At 47.8% G+C, this 24292-nt stretch overlaps 1 protein-coding gene across 3 annotated transcripts in view; it reads right to left on the bottom strand.

Annotated features, from left to right (window-relative positions):
* LOC129693324 (dnaJ homolog subfamily C member 13-like) overlaps nt 1-24292 on the bottom strand; it is an 84429-nt gene that overhangs the window by 31918 nt on the left and 28219 nt on the right. For all 3 annotated transcript variants that reach the window (XM_055630170.1, XM_055630171.1, XM_055630172.1), the window contains exons 4-8: nt 20331-20372; nt 15847-16047; nt 11453-11659; nt 9026-9121; nt 3528-3619 (exon numbers count right to left, since the gene is read on the bottom strand). In XM_055630170.1, the coding sequence (XP_055486145.1) occupies nt 3528-3619; nt 9026-9121; nt 11453-11659; nt 15847-16047; nt 20331-20372 (638 nt within the window). The remainder of the gene's footprint in view (nt 1-3527; nt 3620-9025; nt 9122-11452; nt 11660-15846; nt 16048-20330; nt 20373-24292) is intronic.

Here is a 24292-nt window from a genome sequence, read left to right as displayed (position 1 = left end):
ACCTATTTAAGAAAGAACTGCAGATGCTGGAAAAATCGAAGGTAGACAAAAATGCTGGAAACACTAGGGGATAATTGGAGGTAATTGGAGGATGCGGGGTAGGCAGCATCTATGGAGAGAAGAAATAGGCGACGTTTCATATAAGAAACGTCGCCTATTTCTTCTCTCCAAGTCAAGTATTTGTCACATGCACATACAAGATGTGCAGTGAAATGAAAGTGGCAATGCCTGTGGATTGTGCCAAAAACTACAGAACAACAGAACAGAATCAGTATTTACATTCAAAAAAAATAAAAAAAACGACCCAACACAACAGTAAATGAGTCCCTGGTGAGATTAGAGTTTACAGTCCTGACGGCCTGTGGGAAGAAACTCCGTCTCGTCCTCTCTGTTTTCGCAGTGTGACAGTGGAGGTGTTTGCCTGACCGTAGCAGCTGGAACTGTCCGTTGCTGGGGTGGTAGGGATCCTTCATTATCTTGCTGGCTCTGGATCTGCACGTCCACAGATGCTTGCCTCTCCTGCTGAGTTCCTCCAGCATTTTTGTCTATCCCTTCAAAACCTGCACTCACCACCTCTGCTACTGGTATCAGATTCAGATTCAATTTTAATTGTCATTGTCACTGTACAGTACAGAGACAACAAAATGCATTTAGCATCTCCCTGGAAGAGCGACATAGCAAATGATTTGAATAAATAATAATAAGTATCCGGGGGGGGGGGGGGGGGGGGGGGGTGGGGATTGGCAGTCACCGAGGTACTTAATTATGTTGCTGGCTGCTGGATCTATCTACTGAATTAACAAAGCTGCAGTCAATTAGCTCACTGTAACAAACGCTAAACACCTGCATCCTATCTTCCACTAATCCTAGCCCATGTAATATCGCAAATAGGCTGCAGCGAATCGTCCGATCAGCTGAGAAGGTTGATGGCTGCAACCTTCCCTCCATTGATGAACTGTACACTGCAAGGGCCAGGAAGCGAGCGGGCAAGATCATCTCTGACCCCTCTCGCCCTGGCCACAAACTCTTTGAATCACTTCCCTCTGGAAGGCGACTCCAGACTGTCAAAGCTGCCACAGCCAGGCATAAAAACAGCTTTTATCCATGAGTAGTTGCTCTACTCAATAACCAAAAATCTGTAGCCTCCTTTTGCTCTGGTCTTTCATTTAGTTCACATGTTTAATCAATAATGTTTTATTATTAATGTTTAATGTTTTAAGTGTAATTCCTAACTGTCACTGTATGTCAAGTTGTCACTTGCAGGCAGAGCACCAAGAGAAATTCCTTGTATGTGAATACTTGGCCAATAAACTTATTCATTATTCATTAATATCACCCTTGCATATGACCGGGATACACTCGCACAGACAACAATTACAAAGAAATACAAAAACTGGATGTCATACATTTGCTTTCTGCCCCCAACTGACGCTGTTTCTTCTCCACCAAGATCACCTACTGCCTTGCTCTGTTGCCTCTGACATCTGCTTGACATCGTGACGCAAAGTCTGTCCGTGAATTCCAAGCTCTCCAAATAGAGGCGTGGTCGATCTCGCTATGAAACGTCCACAACCCACCTCTCCATCCTTGCTGCTCAACTTCAGCTGCCAACTCTACATATCTAAGCTAGGTGAGGCAGCATTTATGGAGCGAAGGAATAAGCGACGTTTCAGGTCGAGACCCTTCTTCAGCCTGATGTCGACGGGGAGGTAAAGAAAGGAAGAGGCAGAGACAGTGGGCTGTGGGAGAGCTGGGGAGGGGAGGGGAGGGGAAGGAAAAGGAGGGAGAAGGCAGGGACTACCTGAAATTGGAGAAGTCAATGTTCATACCTCTGGAGTGTAAACCGCCCAAACGAAATATGAGGTGCTGCTCCTCCAATTTGCGGTGGGCCTCACTCTGGCCATAGAGGAGGCCCAGGACAGAAAGATCAGATTTGGAATGGGAGGGGGGAGTTGAAGTGCTGAGCCACCGGGTGATCAGGTTGGTTATTGCGAATCGAGCGGAGGTGTTGGGCGAAGCGATCGCCAAGCCTGCGCTTGGTCTCAATATCTAAGCCATTTCCTTTCATTAGCCTCATCCACCAAGTTCTCCCAAGGCACCAGCAGTTCTATAAAACGCACTATCCACTGACTAACTGAGCATTACACTATATCAGGCCTCAAACTAGTAGTAATTATTTCCTCCAAACAAGTACCTTTCCTCCTGTATAGACAATAGACAATAGGTGCAGGAGAAGGCCATTCGGCCCTTCGAGCCAGCACCACCATTCAATGTGATCATGGCTGATCATCCACAATCAGTACCCCCTTCCTGCCTTCTCCCCATATCCCCGACTCCGCTATTTTTAAGAGCCCTATCTAGCTGCTCCATTCTCTCAGCATATGATAATCTACCCGCATCTCCCAATCATTGGCCTCCTGCAGCTGGCCCGACTCATATCCGTCTGCAAATTTCCCTCCTCCACCTTTCTCTCCCTCATAGACAGAATGAATCGTTACATTCTCAGTCCTGATGCCTATTAACCCCCCCCCCCCCTCACCTTAAGCCTATGTCTTCTGATACTCGATTCCGCTACTCCAGGCAAGAGACTCTGTGCATCTACCCAATGTCCCATGACTTTGTACACCTCTATAAGATCACTCTCAGCTGCACCCGCTGAGTTTCTCCAGCACCTTTGTTTCCCTTCGATTTTCCAGCATCTACAGTTCCTTCTTGAACATTTTGTCTACTCCACAGCGAAATCTCCTCAAGGTATGCCTACTTTGAAGATGTTCTCCTCCTCCCTCCGAAGACAGTTTAACAACCTCCTCTCTGACTGCCCCTCCCCCCCCCCCACCCCCCTGTGATTCCCCCTCCAGCCCTCTGGCTCCTCCTCTTCCTTTCTCCTTTCTTCTCCCTGCCCCCCACTCCTCACCCTACATCAGTCTGAAGAAGGGTTTCGCCCCGAAACGTTGCCTATTTCCTTCGCTCCATAGATGCTGCTGCATCCGCTGAGTTTCTCCAGCACTTTTGTCTACCCTCTATAAGATCACCTCTCTCATCCTCCTGCGCTACAGAGAAGAGTCCCAGCCTACTCAACCTCTCCCGACAGGTCAGACCCTCGAATCCTGGCAACAATCTCACGTCTTCTCTGCTATCTTCAGGATCATCTGTTTTTCTCTACAATGCCCCGATAGTGACAAAATTAGGGGAGTCCGTATAAAGATAGACAATAGATAATAGGTGCAGGAGTAGGCCATTCGACCCTTCGAGCCAGCACCACCATTCAATGTGATCATGACTGATCGTCCCCAATCAGTACCCCGTTCCTGCCTTCTCCCCATATCCCCTGACTCCGCTATCTTTAAGAGCTCTATCTAGCTCTCTCTTGAAAGCATCCAGAGAACCTGCCTCCACCGCCCCCTGAGACAGAGAATTCCACAGACTCACCATTCTCTGTGAGAAAAAGTGTTTCCTCGTCTCCGTTCTAAATGGCTTACCCCTTATTTTTAAAATATGGCTTACTCCTTATTCTTAAAATATCATACCTTTCTGTCGACGAGTACTTAGAAACCTGCCCTTTGATGTATTCGATATCAAAGCGCTGAGGATTTTCAGCATCGAGCACGAGAGCAAAGATCTGTGGGGAGGGTGGATGGAATGAAGAAACAATGAATCATTTCACCAACAATAGAAACCAATTACAATCACGTCTGAAGGTTAAAACTGAACAAAAAGCAACTGCAAAATGCGTATGGTGAGCCGCTCCCTCGTTAACCAAAAACCTGATAGTGGGTGTACCAAATTAGGCTCAAGGGCATTGAAGGGAACAGAGATCTGGGAATAACTGGCACAGTGCAGCGGTAGAAAGCTTTTGGTGTGCTGGCCTTTATAAATCAGAGCATTGAGTATAGAAGTTGGGAGAGGATAAGGCATTGGTGAGGTTCTGGAGTATGGTGTACAATTTTGGTCGCCTAATTATAGGAAGGATGTCAACAAAATAGAGAGAGTACAGAGGAGATTTACTAGAATGTTGCCTGGGTTTCAGCAACCGTTGACCTGAACAAGTTAGGGCTTTATTTTTGGAGCCAGAAGTTAAGGGGGGACTTGATAGAGGATTTTAAAATGATGAGAGGGATAGACAGAGTTGACGTGTGAAAAAGCTCCCAGATTCAAACAAGGGGGAAGACGTACGTTTAGGGGTGAACTTCTTTACTCAGAGAGTGGTAGCTGTGTGGTGTCCAGTGAAGGTGGTGTTTTTATCATGTGTAGTTATATGGATGGGAAGGGTGTGGTGTATATGGGGACTGATTGTGTGTGTGTGTGTTATCTTGTGTGTGTGTGTGTGTGTGTGTGTGTGTGTGTGTGTGTGTGTGTGTGCCTGCGTGTGTGTGTGTGTGTGGGTGTGTCTGTGTGTCTGTGTGTGTGTGTGACTGTGTGTGTGTGTGTGTGTGTGTGTGTGTGTGTGTGTGTGTGGGTGTGTGTGTGTGTCTGTGTGTGTGTGTGTGTGTGTGTGTGTGTGTGTGTGTGTGTGTGTGTATGTGTGTGTGTGTGTGCGGGGATTGCGGGTCGCTGCTGACTCGGTGGGCCGAAGGGCCTGTTTCTGCACTGCATCTCTAAATCTCTAAACTAAACTAAAAAAAGCAATTGCAAAACCCATTCGCCATTCCTTTCTTTATCAAAATCCCCGAAAAGGGATCGACCAAATTAAGCTCGCAGGCAGCTTATTGTAACAAACAGTGACAGCTATTTAGGAACCAGAGTTAGTGTTTCCTTCATTTCCTACGTATAAAACTGTACTTTTTGTTCCTAGTCACAAACAAGCTGGTTAACAAGCTTGTTGGGAACTCCTGGAACAAAGGGGAAATGACATTTGAGCCACTTGGACCCCAGGAAGGTTCCCCAGGAAAAAGGATCTACAGGAGTCGCTGCCTCAAAAAGGCAGCCAGCATCATCAGAGACCCACACCACCCTGGCCACACACTCATCTCACCCCTGCCATCGGGAAGAAGGTACAGGAGCCTGAAAACTGTAACGACCAGGTTCAGGAACAGCTTCTTCCCTACAGCCATCAGGCTATTAAACACAAAAATCTCAAATAAGCTCTGAACTACAATATATAGACAATACAATATATTGTTATTATTGCACTAGTATTGTGTTTTTTTGTGTGTACGTATGTGTGCTTGTGCGTGTCTGTGAAAGTGTGTGTGTGTTGGTGTGCGCGAGTATGTGTGTGTGCACATGTGCGTACGTATGTGTGTACTTGTGTGTACGTATGTGTACTTGAGTGACTGTATGTGTGTACATGTGTGTATATATATATATATATATATATATATATATGTATATCATACACACTTTCTCGTTTATTATATTGTTTACAGTGTACTGTGTTTACATGTTGTGTTGTGCTGCTGCAAGTAAGAATGTCATTGTTCTATCTGAGACAGATGACAATAAAACACTCTTGACTTGACATCAATGCTGTAAAGGGACTTAGTTATAAAGCTTTGGCCCAATTCGTTCACACTGATCAAGATGTTCCATCTAAGCTTGCCCCATTTGGCCCCTTATAACCGGCTGCTGTCTGACCTGCTAAGTCACTCCAACAGTTAGTGTCTATTCATGAACCCGTCCAAGTGTGTTTTAAATGCAGTTCTATTACCAGCCTCCACTACCATTAACTTTAACCCTACAGAGGGCTGCGTGGTGGTGCAGCAGTAGAGTTGAAGCCTTGCATCGCCAGAGACCACATTCCATCCTGCCCACAGACGCTGTTTGCACAGAGTGCTTCATGACCACGTGGGTTTTCTCCATATGCTCCAGGTTACTCATAATTCAAAAGATGTGCAGGTTTCTAGGTTAATCATCTTCTGCAAATTGTCCCCCCACCGACGTGTAGGATAGAACTAGTGTACGGGGTGATCGCTGGTCGGCGCAGACTCGGTGGGCCGAAGGGTCTTTTTCCCCCACTTCATATCTAAACTGAGCACACTGTGGTGTCTTGCGCCTAAAGGGCGGTCACGGTGGCGCAGCGGTAGAGTTGCGGCCTTACAGCGAATGCAGCACCGGAGACCAGGGTTCCATCCTGACTACGGGCGCTGTCCGTATGGTGTTTGCACGTTCTCCCCGTGACCCGAGTGGGTTTTCTCCGAGATCTATGGTTTCCTCCCACACTTCAAAAACTTACAGGTATGTAGGTTAATTGGCTTGGTGTAAATGTAAAAATAGTGTTAATATGCAGGGATCGCTGGTCGGTGCGGACCCGGTGGGCTGAAGGGCCTGTTTCCCCGCTGTATCTACAAACTAAACAAACTAAAATTCAACCTCTCAAAGTGCGACACCTCACAATTGCCTAGACAGCAGAAAAACTGGCCCTTCACCTCATTGAGCCCATTAAGATGGGGCTGATCGTTAAGTACCCCCACCATTTGGTCCTTTTAACCTTTTCACACAATCCCATCAAATCTCAGATGCCACCCTGTCGTACACTGGGAGACAGTGGCCCAGTGGCCCAGTCACCCTAGCAACCCACACACCTTTGGGAAGTTGAAGGAAATCAAGGCATCCGAGGGAAAACCACTCCATCACTGGGAGAACGTGCAAACTCCACACTGACAGCAGCACAGGTAAGGACTGGAGCCACGGGGTGGCAGCTGTGTTTGTTGTGTTATTCTTGATCATTACAAGCTATTGGATACCTTAAATAATTCCAGGTAGACAAAAATGCTGGAGAAACTCAGCGGGTGAGGCAGCATCTATGGAGCGAAGGAAATGGGCAACGTTTGTCTACCTTCGATTTTCCAGCATCTGCTGTTCCTTCTTAAATAATTCTAGAGAATGTTTGAAAATAAAACGTCTGGAGCTGCAAACATCGAGATTTTCAACTTTAAATAGTAAGTCAATAACTGGGGGTGGCACGGTGGCGCAGCGGTAGAGTTGCTGTCTCACCCCGCTAGAGACCAGGTTCCGTCTGGAGCTATGCCCCTGGCAGGGCCACCCATGGCGGTAAGGTCGAGGGGGAGGTCTCTGACAAAGAGCCAATCCGACCAAGACCTCAACGGTGGAACAGGCGGGAGGACGATGGCTGACCTTAGTGGAGCGTCACAACGGCTGGGAAGGCGGACGGCGGCTGCAGCAGAAAAGGGTCTCCGGTCGTCTTGGACTCCATGCCACTGGATCCTGACCCAGATCTGTCAAGGACCGTGGGGTGGCTGTCTGTGCACCAGTCTCCCCACGTTAAACAAAGTCACGCACTGGCTTCCTCCCAAAAGAGGGCAGTCACGCTCCTTTCGAGTGACCGCCGATGATAAGTAGTTTGTGCGCTCTTCCTGTCATTGCTTGGGTTTTCTGCAGCATCTCCGGTTTCCTCGCAAACTCCAGACGTACAGGTCTGCAGGTTAATTTTACTCGGGGAAATTGTAAATTGAGCCCCAGTGTGTGTAGGATAGCGCGAATGTGCGGGGAACGCTGGTGACTAAACTACTCGATCACTAAAACCATCAACTCACAAGCTATCTGATACCTTAAATAATTCCAAGGAACTGCTCTGCCCAGGACAAAAAGGCTCTGCAGAGAGTAGTGTGTCCGGCCGAACGCACTATGGGAACTACACTGGCCCCCCTGCAGGAACTATACATCAGAATGTGCAGATCCAGAGCCAACAAGATCGTGGGGGACCCCTTCCACCCCAGCAACGGACTGTTCCAGCTGCTACATTCAGGCAAACGCCTCCGTTGCCATGCTGTGAGAACGGAGAGGTTGAGAAGGAGTTTCTTCCCAGAGGCTATTAGGGCCGTAAGCTCCTATCTCACCAGGGACTAACTTTACTGTACCACACTACTGTTCTGTGGTTTCTTTTTAAAACAGCTGTTTTTTCTTCCCCCCCCCCCACAAATATGTAATTATTGATTCTGTTCCATTCTGTTTTGTAGATTTTTTTTGCACAATCTGTCACTTTTCATTTCACTGCACATCTCGTATGCGCATGTGACGAATAAACTTGACTTGACTTGTTTGAAAATAATAGCTTCGAACATCAAGCTTTTCAATATTACCTTTGCAATTGAAGCTCTTTGACTGGGGAACACAAGACAGCATTGATGGACGCTGGACACTCACGAGGCACTAAGTGAATCAGTAAGTCAATAACTCTTCAACGGATGATTAAGATGGATGAAATTACTTTGATGCACAACAGTTGTCAAATTTAGTTTAGAGATACAGCGTGGAAACAGGCCCACCGGGTCCTCGCCTGCCAGCGATCCCCGCACACTAACACTATCCTACACCCACTGGGGACAATTTTTACATTGACCAAGCCAATTAACCTACAAACCTGTACGTCTTTGGAGTGTGGGAGGCAACCGAAGATCTCGGAGAAAACCCACGCAGATCACGGGGAAGAACATACAAACTCCGTACAGACAGCACCCGTAGTCGGGATCGAACCTGGGTCTCCGACGCTGCAAGCGCTGTAAGGCAGCAACTCTACCGCTGCACCACCGTGACCGCCCTTTAGTCAAGTCAAGACAAGTCAAGAGAGTTTTATTGTCATGCGTCCCAGATAGGACAATGAAATTCTTGCTTGCTGCAGCACAACAGAATATGTAAACATGGTACAGAACAGGAGTTAAAAGTTCAGTGTGTCTATAGACCATAGACCATATATATACACAATAAATAAACAAGTAAAGTGCAATAGGCTGTTATTGTTCTGAGTTTGTTTGATGGCGAGTTTAATAGCCTGATGGCTGTGGGGAAGTAGCTGTTCCTGAACCTGTACGTTACAGATTTCAGGCTCCTGTACCTTCTTCTCGATGGCAACAGAGAGATGAGTGTGTGGCCAGGTTGGTGTGGGTCTTTGATGAGGCACAAGAAACCACAATGCGTAGTTTTGTTTTACTGCAATGCGTCTCCCAAAGCCAAAATAACTGCGGCAGAGAGTGTGGAATGAATTGCTGCAGTCGTGACGGGAATCGGTGCACACTCGTTTTTAACCTTAAATGGAAAACAAATCAAACGTTGGTGAAGCGATACGAACCTCTCCTAAAGGCTTCAGCGTGACAATGTTGTACGTGGCTGGATCACGTTCCACTAAACACGTTTCCGTAAGCGCCAACACCCTCTTTACTGCATCCTGGAAAATGAAAAGTTGCAGAAGTAACAAAATCCTTGAGGATTAAATGTATTATTTGCGCATGTCGGTATCGAGGTTCAATGAAAAGCGTTGTGTTGCAAGCTAGTCAATCAGATCAGATAATTCTACACATCAATACAATAGACAATAGGTGCAGGAGTAGGCCATTCGGCCCTTCGAGCCAGCGCCGCCATTCAATATGATCATGGATGATCATCCCCAATCAGTACCCCGTTCCTGCCTTCTCCCCACATCCCCTGACTCCGCTATCTTTAAGAGCCCTATCTAGCTCTCTCTTGAAAGCATCCAAAGAACCTGCCTCCACCGCCCTCTGAATACAATCAAGTGCAATAGGTAGAGCAAAGGGGAAGATACGGAGTATCTTGTAGCGCATTGTAGCGCATCAGTTCCAGAGACAAAGTCCAATGTCTGCAATGGGGTTGAGGTTCATGATCATAAGTTACAGGACCAGAATTAGGCCATTCGGCCCATCAAGTCTACTCCCCCATTCAATCATGGCTGATCCATATTTCCCTCTCAACCCCATTCTCCTGCCTTCTCCCCATAACCCCTGACACCTGTACTAATCAAGAATTTGTCAATCTCCACCTTAAAAATATCCACTGATTTGGCCTCCACAGCCTTCTGTGGCAATCAGTTCCACAGATTCACCACCCTCCTGACTAAAGAAATTCCTCCTCATCTCCTTTTGGAAGGTACGTCCTTTTTTTTTGTGAGGCTGTGCCCTCTAGTCCTAGACTCTCCTACTAGTGGAAACATCCCCTCCACATCCACTCGATCCAGGTATATTTACAAGGTTTATTTTGCATTGCTTTCTAATCAGATAATACAGATAAAAAGTAAGTAAGTAAGTAAGTTTATTGGCCAAGTATTCACATACAAGGAATTTGCCTTGTTGCTCTGCCCACAAGTAACAACATGACGTACAGTGACAGTTACGAATGACTCAGAAAACACTAAACATGAATAATAATAATAAAAGGGGGAGGGGAATAGATAAAAGACAATAAACAATAGACAATAGGTGCAGGAGTAGGGCATTCGGCCCTTCGAGCCAGCACCGCCATTCACTGTGATCATGGCTGATCATCCACAATCAGTACCCCGTTCCTGCCTTCTCCACATATCCCCTGACTCCGCTATCTTTAAGAGCCCTATCTAGCTCTTGTCTTGAAAGTATCCAGAGAACCTGCCTCCACCGCCCTCTATTTTTAAGGTGGAGATTGACAAATTCTTGATTAGTAAAAGCAAATGGGCTGAAACTGAGAGGTACGGGTTTAGGTGTACAGGTGTACCGAGATACAGGGAAAGATTTTGTCGGTTAAGCCCCTGTCCCACTTAGGAGACCTAAACAGCAACCTCTGGTGACCTTGCCCGCCACTCAAAAAAAAGTCACGGTCGAATCGACCTGCAACCTCCTACCACCTCCCACGCATATGTTGAAAACCTTCCTCGACTATGAAGAAAACCGGCTTCGACTAGACCTGCGACTAAAAAATGATCGATTTTTAAAACGGCAATCTATTTTGTCGAGTTTTTAAGAAGGAACTGCAGATGCTGGAAAATCGAAGGTACACAAAAAAGCTGGAGATTGAGTCGAGGCTGGTTTTAGTCAGATGGAAAAAATAGCAGCAACCTAGAGGAAGCCTCGACTACGCGGAAACCACTTTCGACCATTAGGGAGAGTGAGCAAAACCTCCGGTGACCTCATGGAAACCTTGGGTGGCGGGCAAGGTCACCAGAGGTTGCTGTTTAGGTCTCCTAAGTGGGACAGGGGCTTTAGCACGCAACAAAAGATTTTCACTGCACCTCGGTACACCTGACGATAAACTAAGCGATTGTTGCCAAGTACCGAGAAACAGTGAAAAGCTTTCTGTTAACTGATCAGTTAACGCTACACACCAATACAATCAAGTCAAATTCAAGTAGTAGGTAGAGCAAAGGGGGTCAGGCAGCATCTCTGGAGAGAAGGAACAGGTGACGTTTCGGGACTGAAGGAGGTTCACAACACGAAAAGTCACCTCCACTTTTCCCCCAGAGATGCTGCCTGATCCGCTGTTCCTTTCAATTTACCACACAAAACCCACCAGGCCCACCCAGCGGAATGAATATTGACTTCTCTAATTTCAAGTTTCCCACCCACCCCCCCCACCGAATCCGAGTCTCGAAACGTCACCTATCCACCGAATCCGAGTCTCGAAACGTCACCTATCCATGTTCTCCACAGATGCTGCCTGACCCGCTGAGTTACTCCAGCACTCTGTGTCCATCTCTGTGTGCACTCTCAATGACATCTTGAAGGTGACGTACCTGATGCCTTTGTGCAGTTTTCTGCACGATGAATTCTGCCAGTGAGGTGATGGACTCGTCATTGCTGTACTTTCCAAAGCGGTGACCCTGGTACAAGTCAAACTCAAACGGTTCTTTGCGGATGCGGAGAGAAATGCCAATGAAGTTGCCGGCGTGCTCAATCGCACTCCTGATGATCTCTTCCCTTTGATCAGATGCAAAAAGGTGCTGGAATTACAAAAGCATTGACTGAGAATAAATCACTGCAATAAAAATAGTGATGCATGTACAAAATCATGAGAGGAATAGATCTGATATATCCCCTTGTCGGGTAGGTGATCTTATGGAGGTGCCCAGTGTAGGGGAATCGAGGACCAGAGAACATAAGTTTAAGGTGAAGGGGAAAAGATTTAATAGGAATCTGAGGGGTAACTTTTTCACACACAGCGTGGTGGGTGTATGGAACGAGCTGCCAGAGGAGGTAGTTGAGTCTAGTACTATCCCATTGTTTAAGAAACAGTTAGACAGATACATGGATAGGACAGGTTTGGAGGGATATAGGCCAAACTCAGGCAGGTGGGACTAGTGTAGCTGAGACATGTTGGCCGGTGCGGGCATGTTGGGCTGAAGGGCCTATTTCCACACTGTATCACACTCGTGGCTCGTGGGTCACTTGGCGTAAGGGAGGGAGCTGGAGACGTGGGACGTGAGGTGCAAGGGCCGGTGAACCAGGGTGATACCTCCAGCGCCTTCAAGGCCGGCTACAGGAGGCGCCCACAGGTCACAAAGATGGCCGGGCGAGGAGAGGAGAGGGACGTAGGTTCGCGGGAACTGCTGCAGTACATCGAGCGCCAGCGGGCCGACTGGACTTTGAATAATGGCGCCAAAAATGGTGACGCAAAAAGAAGTTCACTGTGCAGCTGCATAGGTGACGAATAAAGCACCATTGAAATAACCCTTCATTTACCATGCAAGAGTAATCAATAACTTGCAGATATATATATACATATCCTTAATATGGTTGACGTCACAGAGGTATTTATAGCTGACTGAGTCACAGAAGGAATCTTTAAAGCAGTGACCAAAAAAAAGCTTGGTCAAAGAGGAAGCATTCACTAAAGGAAGCAAAGTTCACAGATAAGGTCGCCAACTTTCTCACTCCCAAATAAGGGACAAACGGTCAAAATACGGGACAAATTCCCCACGGCAATTCGTTGACCGACTCGGCCGTGACTGGGTGAATGATGAGTTGGCCCCGGGTGCCGGACTACACACAAAGCCCAGCCGGCGGGGCCAGCTGAGGAGTTCTGGCCCGGGGGCCACGCGACGTCGCGCGCAAAGTCCGGTGCCCCGTCCAACTCATGAACCGATGATCGGCCGTGAGAAGGAGGGGTGGTGGTGGTGTTGGCCGTAAGCGAAGGTCCGAAGGTCGGACAGCTGGCCGGGCTGCCGACCGACCCACGGGGCCACGGCGAAGCACTGCTGCTGCTGCTGCTGCACTCCATGGGCTGCACTAGGTCGGGACGGGTGAGGCGGGGCTGGACGCGGCGCTCCGACCCGACAGTCCCCTCGACCCGAGTAGTAGCGGTCAAATACCAGACAAGGGCGGTCCCGTACGGGACAAACCAATTTAGCCCAGAATACGGGATGTCCTGGCTAATACGGGGCAGTTGGCAACACTAGTCTCAGAGGAGACAAATACTTTTTTTTTTAAATTTAGTTTAGTTCAGAGATACAGTGAGATGCAGGAGCTGTGCCCTGTACATTAAAGATAATCTAACACTGCCATCTCGGGCTGGCTCCTGTTTGACGATTTGCAATCAGTAACCTACAGAGGCTGAAGGTTGATTTGTACTTTGCATTCCTTTTAGCTTTAAAAAAAAAAAAAAAAAAAAAACAGCGTTGAAACAGGCCATTTCGGCCCAGCGAGCCCGCACTGAATGGTGCTCCCTGCACCTTAACTACCCACCACACACCCGGGACTACTAACAATTGGCTTGGTAAATGTAATTGTGGATAGTGTTAATATGCAGGGGATGCTGGTCGTCACTGTATCTTTATCTCTAAACATTTACACCAAGCCAATTAACCTACAAACCTAACGTCTTTGGAGTGTGGGTGAAAACTGAAGATCTCGGAGAAAACACACGCAGGTCACGGGGAGAACGTACAAACTACGAAGAGACAGCGCCCATAGTCAGGATCGAACCCGGGTCTCTGGCGCTGTGAGGCAGCAACTCTACCGTGCCAGTCATAACAATGAAGCATCATTACTTATTTGAATATCTTCCCTTTATTGTTCTTTATCTCTCTACATTATCGTCTATATCTCTCGTTACCCTTATCCCGAGCTAGTCTGAGGCAGGATCTCGACCCGAAACGTCGCCCATTCCTTCTCTTCAGAGATACGGCCCACTGAATTACTCCAGCATTTTATGCCTGCTCTAAGTAAGCATTTGCAGGGAGGAACTGCAGATGCTGGTTTAAACCGAAGATAGACACAGAGTGCTGGAGTAACTCAGCGGGTCAGGCAGCATCTGTGGAGAACATGGATAGGTGGCGTTTCACAGAGTGCTGGAGTAACTCAGCGGGTCAGGCAGCATCTCTGGAGAAAAGGAAGAGTTCAGTTTAGTTTCGATGTAACGAGGTGCAGTGAAAAGCTTTGTGTTGTTTCCAGTCGGCGGAAAGTCTGTACATGATTACAATTGAGCCAAGTCACGGTGGCGGCGCGGTAGAGTTGCTGCCTTACAGCGAATCCAGTGCCGGAGACCCGGGTTTGAACCTGACTACGGGTGCTGACTGTACGGAGTTTGCACGTTCTCCCCGTGACCTGCATGGGTTTTCTCCGAGATCTTCGGTTTCCTCCCACACTCCAAAGATGTCCAGGTTTGTAGATTAACTGGCTTGGTAAATGTACAAATTGACCCCAGTGTGTCTCACATAGTGTTAATGTGCGGGGATCGCTGGTCAGCGCAGACTCTGTGGGCCGAAGGGCCTGTTTCCACGCCGTATCTCTAAAACTAACAACTAAAACTAAAACGCATCAATGCTGGTCAGGATGTTGACATCAATTGTATATTTTCCTATTACATTTCACCTCTCAAAGTGCACCAGTCTCCAGCATTCTGTGTCTATCTTTGGTTTAAAGCAGCATCTGCAGTTCCTTCCTACACCCTTGAATACACCTCGGTTATTGACATTATATCCCCAACAATAAATGGGCGGAAATGTTCAAAATTCGTTATTTAAAAATTCAAAGCATGAGCAGACCAAGTTTTATTCCATACTCCACGAGTAGCCGGCAGAGCCACAGCCTCACAACGCCAGAGACACAGGTTCGATCGTAATCTCGGCTGGTGTCCATGCGGAGTTTGCACGTTCTCAATGAGACCGCCTGGGTTTCCTTCAGGTTCTCCGTTTTCTTCATATTGCAAAGATATGCGGAGGTACGGTCAATTGTCTAGGAGTTTAGGAGATTGAGAGGGGATCTTATAGAAACTAAAAAATTCTTAAGGGGTTGGACAGGCTAGATGCAGGAAGATTGTTTCCGATGTTGGGGAAGTCCAGGACAAGGGGTCACAGCTTAAGGATAAGGGGGAAATCCTTTAAAACCGAGGTGAGGAGAACTTTTTTCACACAGAGAGTGGTGAATCTCTGGAACTCTCTGCCACAGAGGGTAGTTGAGGCCAGTTCATTGGCTATATTTAAGAGGGAGTTAGATGTGGCCCTTGTGGCCAAGGGGATCAGGGGGTATGGAGAAAAGGCAGGTACGGGATACTGAGTTGGATGATCAGCCATGATCATATTGAATGGCGGTGCAGGCTCGAAGGGCCGAATGGCCTACTCCTGCACCTAATTTCTATGTTTCTATGTTTCTATGTCCCTCTGTAAATTGCCCCTAGTGTGTAGGGAGTGGATGAGAAAGAGGGATAACATAGAACTAGTGTGAACGGGTGATCGATGGTGAACTGAAGGGCCCATTTCCATTCTGTATCTTTTTGTTTAGATTAGCTACACAATTAATCCCTCCCTTCACCACCTCCAGTTTAAATTCCAGTTGGAATATTTGAGGACCAAGTAACCAAGCTGAGCTTAGAGATACAGCATGGAAAAGGCTCTTCGGTCCACTGAGTTCACACAGACTAGCGATCATCTCATACACTAGTTCTATCCCACACATTAGGAACAATTTATAGAAGCCAATGAACCTACAAACCTGCACGTCTTTGAAGTGCAGAATGAAACGGGAGCGCCCGGAGAAAACCCACGCAGGTCACGTGCAAACTCCGTACAGGCAGCAGCCGTAGTCAGGATGGAACCCGGGCCTCTGGCGCTGCGAGGCAGCAATTCTACCGCTGCGCCACCGCGCCGAGTTGAGTCTCTCAATTCTCAAATGATGAGTGACAAAAACTTACCAATCGATTAAATCCTCCATGAATGATGCAAAAGCCACCTTGATAATCGGACAGTTCGGCAAACCCTTCGATGTTTTTGTAGTCATAGGAACATACAACTTTATTCGTCGTCGCGTCAATCTGATCTATTCCTCCTGGAGTCACTTCAAGGACCACCAGCTTTCTTGTATCTGTCCAGTGGTGTTTGTAACAGTTATGGCGCTGGAGAGAGAGAAAGCAGAGCAGTTCTTCTGAATACAGGTACAATGAACAGCAGACACTGGCTTACAAAAAGACAGAGTGCTGGAGTAACTGACTCAGCGGGTGGCCAGGCTGCGTCCCCGGAGATTATATTTCAAGAATATAGACCAGAATAAAAGGACGCATCTTTAGAAAGGTTCCACATCTGAGGAAGGATGTGCTGGCTCTGGAGAGGGTTCAGAGGAGGTTAACGAGAATGATCCCAGGAATGAGTGGGTAAACATTTGATGAGCGTTTGACGGCACTGGGCCTGTACTCGCTGGATTTTAGAAGGATGGGGCAACTCATTGAAACTTACCAAATAGAGAAAGGCCTGGGTAGAGTGGATGTGGAGAGGATGTTTCCACTAGTGGGAGAGTCTAGGACCAGAGGGCACAGCCTCAGAATTAAAGGACGCACCTTGAGAGAGAAGAGGAGGAGGAATTTGTTTCGGCAGAGGGAAGTGAATCTGTGGAATTCATTGCCACAGAAGGCTGTGAAGGTCAAGTTAAATGGGTGTTTTTAAGATGGAGAGGAGATTGAAAGATTCCTGATCAGTACGGGTATCAGGGGTTATGGGGAGAAGGCAGGAGAATGGAGTTAGGAGGGAGAGATAGAGCAGCCATGATGGAATGGTGTGGTAGACTTGATGGGCCGAATGGCCTAATTCTGCTGCTACAACTTGTGAATTTATGAATGTATAAACTACAACCTGCCCCGGACTAAGGACAGCAGTCTTAACCCCATCAGCCGCCAATTTGGCAAGCGTATAAATGACAGTGTAATACCAAAGAGCGATCTGGCAGGGATTTGGATTGCAGTGAGATGCATGAAGAGAATTATGACTTTGGGAAGGAGGTACGAGCCTAACAGTGAAGTTTCAGATGTTAATAGAAGACATGCCTAATATTTAATTTTAATTTTTGTTTTAATTTGACTCACTCTCGTACATGAGCGCGTAATTGTTTATCGCTACACAGTGCATAGCAAGAGTCAAGAGTGTTTTATTGTCATATGTGGGTTGGCGGGACTGTCATACGCTGAGAGAATGGAGCAGCAGGGCTTGTATACTCTGGAGTTTAGAAGGATGAGAGGAGATTGTATTGAAACATATAAGATTATTAAGGGTTTGGACGCGCTAGAGGCAGGAAACATGTTCCCGATGTTGGGGGAGTCCAGAACCAGGGGCCACACACAGTTTAAGAATAAGGGGTAAGCCATTTAGAACGGAGACGAGGAAACACATTTTCACACAGAGAGTGGTGAGTCTGTGGAATTCTCTGCCTCAGAGGGCGGTAGAGGCCGGTTCTCTGGATACTTTCAAGAGAGAGCTAGATAGGGCTCTTAAAGATATCCGAGTCAGGGGATATGGGGAGAAGGCAGGAACGGGGCACTGATTGGGGATGATCAGCCATGTTCACATTGAATGGCCGTGCTGTCTTGAAGGGCCAAATGACCTACTCCTGCACCTATTGTCTATTAGAAACATAGAACATAGAAATTAGGTGCAGGAGTAGGCCATTCGGCCCTTCGAGCATGCACCGCCATTCAATATGATCATGGCTGATCATCCAACTCAGTATCCCGTACCTTCCTTCTCTCCATACCCCCTGATCCCCTTAGCCACAAGGGCCACATCTAACTCCCTCTTAAATATAGCCAATGAACTGGCCTCAACTACCCTCTGTGGCAGAGAGTTCCAGAGATTCACCACTCTCTGTGTCAAAAAAGTTCTTCTCATCTCGGTTTTAAAGGATTTCCCCCTTATCCTTAAGCTGTGACCCCTTGTCCTGGACTTCCCCAACATCGGGAGCAATCTTCCTGCATCTAGCCTGTCCAGTCCCTTAAGAATTTTGTAAATTTCTATAAGATCCCCTCTAAATCTCCTAAATTCTAGAGAGTATAAACCAAGTCTATCCAGTCTTTCTTCATAAGACAGTCCTGACATCCCAGGAATCAGTCTGGTGAACCGTCTCTGCACTCCCTCTATGGCAATAATGTCCTTCCTCAGATTTGGAGACCAAAACTGTACGCAATACTCCAGGTGTGGTCTCACCAAGACCCTGTACAACTGCAGTAGAACCTCCCTGCTCCTATACTCAAATCCTTTTGCAATGAAAGCTAACATACCATTCGCTTTCTTTACTGCCTGCTGCACCTGCATGCCTACCTTCAATGACTGGTGTACCATGACACCCAGGTCTCGCTGCATCTCCCCCTTTCCCAATCGGCCACCATTTAAATAATAGTCTGCTTTCCCGTTTTTGCCACCAAAATGGATAACCTCACATTTATCCACATTATACTGCATCTGCCAAACATTTGCCCACTCACCCAGCCTATCCAAGTCACCTTACAGTCTCCTAGCATCCTCCTCACAGCTAACACTGCCCCCCAGCTTAGTGTCATCCGCAAACTTGGATATATTGCCTTCAATTCCCTCATCCAGATCATTAATATATATTGTAAATAGCTGGGGTCCCAGTACTGAGCCTTGCGGTACCCCACTAGTCACTGCCTGCCATTGTGAAAAGGACCCGTTTACTCCTGCTCTTTGCTTCCTGTTTGCCAGCCAGTTCTCTATCCACATCAATACTGAACCCTCTATGCCTTGTGCTTTAAGTTTGTATACTAATCTCTTATGTGGGACCTTGTCGAAAGCCTTCTGGAAGTCCAGATACACCACATCCACTGGTTCTCCCCTATCCACGCTACTAGTTACACCTCGAAAAATTCTATAAGATTCATCAGACATGATTTACCTTTCGTAAATCCATGCTGACTTTGTCCAATGATTTCACCACTTTCCAAATGTGCTGCTATCCCATCTTTAATAACTGACTCTAGCAGTTTCCCCACTACCGATGTTAGACTAACTGGTCTGTAATCCCCCATTTTCTCTCTCCCTCCCTTCTTAAAAAGTGGGGTTACGTTTGCTACCCGCCAATCTTCAGGAACTACTCCAGAATCTAAAGAGTTTTGAAAGATTATTACTAATGCATCCACTATTTCTGGAGCTACTTCCTTAAGTACTCTGGGATGTAGCCTATCTGGCCCTGGGGATTTATCGGCCTTTAATCCATTCAATTTACCCAACACCACTTCCCGGCGTACCTGGATTTCACTCAATTCCTCCAACTCCTTTGACCCGCGGTCCCCTGCTATTTCCGGCAAATTATTTATGTCTTCCTTAGTGAAGACGGAACCAAAGTAGTTATTCAATTGGTCCGCCATATCTTTGTTCCCCATGATCAACTCACCTGTTTCTGACTGCAAGGGACCTATATTTGTTTTAACTAACTAATTGTCTATGTGTCCCAGATAGAACAATGATATTCTTACTTGTTGCAGCCCAACAGAATATGGAAACATAGTACACTGTAAACAATATAATAAGCAAGAAAAAAGTTATATCCATATATCTCTGACATATTTATATTTATACATACAGACACAGACACACACACACACACACGCAATAATAGTGCAAAAAGACAAAATGCTCTCTGTCTATTGATAAGTTCATGTGATAGGAGCAGAATTAGGCCATCCTCTATTCCGCCAATCCAATAATGGCTGATCTAACTCTCCCCCTCACCCCCATTCTCCTGCTTTCTCCCATAACCCCTGACATCCGTACTAATCAAGAATCTATCTATCTCTCCTTAAAAATATCCATTGACTTGGCGTCCACAGCCGTCTATGGCAAAAAAATTCACAGATTCACCACCCTCTGACTGAAGTAATTCCTCTTCATCCCCTTCCTGAAGGAACGTCCTTCAATTCTGAGGCTGTGCCCTCTGGTCCTAGACTATCCCACTAGTGGACACATCCTCTCCACATCCACTCTATCCAGGCCTATGTAGTTCTATATCATCCAGAGCTTATTTGGAGATGATCGTGTTTCATAGCCTGATAGCTGTAGTCAACTCCAGAAACAAGATTGTCAAAGACATTTTTTTTTCATAACATTCAGATACGATAGAATTTTATTTATCCCAGGAGGGAAATTGGTCTGCCAACAGTCATAAAAACACAAGATACATGAGACATGAAATTAAAGTCAAGCTGTTAAGATGCCGTTTTATTTTAAAAAAGTACCCTGGAAGACTGAAAAACGTTTGACATTGTCATAGATACGGCAGGTTTGAAATTGAGGTTATGAGTTAAATAATGGTATTTTAAAATGCTCAACTATTACTTATTCAAGGGCATTAAAAATTCATCACAGCCAAAAGTTCTCAAGAGCATAACAGGTGATTTACCTTTCCAGTGATTTTTCCCTCCGAAAACTCGGTCCGGAACCGCTGTAGAAATGAAAAGAAAGTTCATAAATTATCTAGCAAATAAAATATAGAAGTACATTTACCTTTCACAGCAAAGCAAAATAGCAGATGGAAGAGATACAATGAATAGTTGGCGGACAAAAACTTCCTCATTGCATAGACAATAGGTGCAGGAGTAGGCCACTCGGCCCTTCGAGCCAGCACCGCTATTCAATGTGATCATGGCTGATCATCCCCAATCAGTACCCCGTTCCTGCCTTCTCCCCATATCCCCTGACTCCGCTATTTTTAAGCTGAAAGTATCCAGAGAACCTGCCTCCACTGCCCTCTGAGGCAGAGAATTCCACAGACTCACCACTCTCTGTGAGAAAAAGTGTTTCCTCGTCTCCGTTCTAAATGGCTTACTCCTTAATCTTAAACTGTGGCCCCCTAGTTCTGTACTCCCCCAACATCGGGAACATGTTTCCTGTCTCTAGCGTGTCCAAACCCTTAATAATCTTATATCCTTCAATAAGATCCCCTCCCATCCTTCTAAACTATAGTATACAAGCCCAGCTGCTCCATTCTCTCAGCATTTAAGAAGGAACTGCAGATGTTGGAGCTATGGAGCAAAGGAAATAGGCAACATTTTGGTCCGAAACCCTTCTTCAGACTGATGTATGGATGGGGAGTGGGGAGAAAAAAGGAGAAAGGAAGAGGAGGAGCCCGAGGGTTGAGGGAGAGCTGAGAAGTGAAGGAGGGGAGGAGACAGCAAGGGCTACCGGAAAATGGAGAAGTCAATGTTTATGCCGCTAGGGTGCAGACTGCCCAAGCAGAATATGAGGTGCTGCTCCTCCAATTTCCGGTGGTCCACCATGGAGGAGGCCCAGGACAGAAAGGTCGGATTCGGAATGGGAGGGGGAGTTGAAATGCTGAGCTACAGGGAGATCAGGTTGGTTAATGCGGACCGAGCGGAGGTGTTCGGCGAAACGATCGCCAAGCCTACGCTTGGTCTCACCGATGTAGGAATTGGGAGTAGGGGATGGAGTCCTTACAGGAAGCAGGGTGGGAAGATGTGTATTCTAGATAGCCATGGGAGTCAGTGGGTTTATAGTGGATGTCGGTCAGAAGTCTATCACCTGCGATGGAGATAGTGAGGTCAAGGAATGGTAGGGAAATATTGGAAATGGTCCAGGTGTATTTGAGTGCCGGATGGAAGTTAGTGGTGAAGTGGATGAAGTCAGTCAGTTGTGTGTGGGTGCAGGAGGTAGCACCAAAGCAATCGTCGATGTAGCGGAGGTAGTTTGGGGATGGGGCCCTGGTACGTCTCAAACAAGGATTGTTCAACGTACCCGACAAAGAGGCAGGCATAGCTGGGGCCCATGCGCGTACCCATAGCTACGCTTTGTATTTGGAAGAAATGGGAGGAGTCAAACGAGAAGTTATCAAGGGTAAGGACCAGCTCCGCTAGGCGGAGGAGAGTATCTGTAGACAGGGATAGGTTGGTTCTCCGGTCGAGGAAGAACCGGAGGGCTTTGAGACCCTCCAGGTGGGGGATGGAGGTGTAGAGTGACTGGACGTCCATGGTGAAGATGAGGGGATGGGGGCCTAGAGACTGTAATGCGCGGAGACGCGGAGAATGTCTTGAGGTGTCTTGAACATAGGTAGGAAGGGATTTAACCAGGGGGGGTTGGATGGAGTCAAGGTATGTGGAAATGAGTTCGGTAGGGCACGAACAGGCACAGACAATGGGTCTACCAGGACAGTCAGGTTTGTGGATTTTGGGGAGAAGGTAAAATCGGGCCGTGCGGAGCTGGGGAACGATGAGGCTGGAGGCTCGGGGGGGCAGGGAGCCGGAGTTGATGAAGTCGGTGATGGTGCTAGAGATAGTGGCCTGGTGCTCGTCTGTGGGGTCATGGTCCAGGGGTAAGTAGGAGGAGGTGTCCGAGAGTTGGCGCGTGGCCTCAGCTTTGTAGAGATCGGCGCGCCAGACTACCACGGCACCTCCCTTGTCGGCGGGTTTGATAACCCAATCTGGGTTGATGCGGAGTGAGTCGATAGCAGTACGGGGGGGGGGGGGGGGGGGGGGGGGGGGGGGGGGGGGGGGGGGGGGGGGGGGGGGGGGGGGGGGGGGGGGGGGGGGGGGGACACAGGGCGAGTGGAGAAGTTGAGGGGCGGGGGGGGGGGGGGTGTGGGGGGGGGGGGGGGGGGGGGGGGGGGGGGGGGGGGGCGGATGTCTCGCCCGCAGTTTTGAATGAAAAGGTCTAATGCTGGAAGATGTCCACGAGGGGGGGAGGTCCAAGATTAGATTAGATTAGATTAGATTTGTTTATTGTCATTTAGACCTTTCGGTCTGAACGAAATTTTGTTTCCCTGCAGTCATACATATAATTAAAAAAATGACAAAAACACACAATCAACACAAATTTAACATCCACCACAGTGAGTTCACCAAACATCTCCTCACTGTGGTGGAAGGCAAAACCTTAAAATCTCTGTCTCTTCCCTCTTTGTTCTCCCTCTGCGCCGAGGCGACGGTTCAAACTCCGCGGGTGGTCGCTGCCTCGCCACAGTTCAGAGGCCGAGTCAGGTCTCCGCTGCCGCCGTCTCCGCCATAGCCTCGGGGCCGAGCCAGGTCTCCGCCGCTGCTGCTGCTGCTGCCGCTGCTGCCGCCTCCACCACAGCCTCGGTGCCGAGTCCGGTCTCCGCCGCTGCTGCCGCCGCTACAGCTCCGTTACCGCCAGCTCCGCCATTAGGCCTCGGCGCAGACGGAGACGGGGGATACGACCGAAGAAAAAGTCGCATCCCCCGAAGGAAGAGGCCAAAGCATGTTTCTCCCACCCCACCCACATACATACACAACTTAATAAAACAAAATTAACTAAAACATGGCAAAGAACAAAACGAAAGAAAAAAAAACCAGACGGACTGCAGGTGGGCCGCAGCTGTTAAGTCAGCGCCGCCATCTTGTAAGAGAAGAGAAGAGGAGGGGGTCCGTTGGAGATGGGAAAAGGAATCATCAATAGGGGGCGAGGACTCCTTCCCATGGAACGTGAGGTGGAGGCGACGGAAGAAGAGCTCCTCATTGTGGCGAGCGCGGAACTCATTGAGGTGGGGACGGAGGGGGACAAAGGTAAGGCCTCTGCTGAGGACAGACCGTTCGGTGTCAGAGAGGGGGAGGTCAGGGGGGGATGGTGAACACACGGCAAGGATGGGGGTTGGGGCCGGAAGAAGGCAGGTGAGTGGACTGAGGCCGAGGCGATGTCTGGCGGGAGGGTGGCGGGTGGTCAGAGAGAAGGGGGGTATGAGGACGATAGTGTGGGTGGAGAAGAGCTGGGGTCACATGGTTTGAGGAAGACCCAGTGGAACAACCACTGAGGTTACCAGGGTTAGGTGGGGACTAGCACTAGGACCCAGCGCAGTCAAACCCGGGGGAGTGGGAATCTGCAGCGTGGAAACTTCAGGCCCGGTGCTGAGTCCAGGCTCAGCATATGACAGTCCTGCCATCCCGGGAATGAACCTTGTAAATCTATGCTGCACTCTCTCAACAGAGGATAAATTGTCCATGTCTGAGATAGAAGACATTTTTACATATTCTGATTAACATTTTCCCCCTCGAGGCTGAGATCACTTTCACCCAACATTAAAAAACTACCAGCTTCAACTGATGACGTCACAATGGCTCGGCTAGCAGCGATCAGCTTCACTGAAGATTTCATCCTATTTTTCACCTTATTCGCGATTAAAGCTTTAAAAATGCCAACTTTCACAAGGTTTTTTTTACTGTTAAAAACAATCCTGCCGGCTTATAACACACTTCGATCCAATGTTGCGACACAGGAACACTCTGAACTTTTCACCTCACAGGAGGGGGAGGGCAAATTGCTGTTGCAACACGCAGGGCAAGTGTAACTGGGGGCCACGGGTAGGGAACGGGTGCGTTGAGGGGGTCTGCACTTGTC

The sequence above is a fragment of the Leucoraja erinacea genome, unplaced genomic scaffold (genome assembly GCF_028641065.1).
Source record: "Leucoraja erinacea ecotype New England unplaced genomic scaffold, Leri_hhj_1 Leri_263S, whole genome shotgun sequence".
Lineage (NCBI taxonomy): Eukaryota > Metazoa > Chordata > Chondrichthyes > Rajiformes > Rajidae > Leucoraja > Leucoraja erinaceus.
This window is presented reverse-complemented; position numbering and strand designations above follow the sequence as displayed.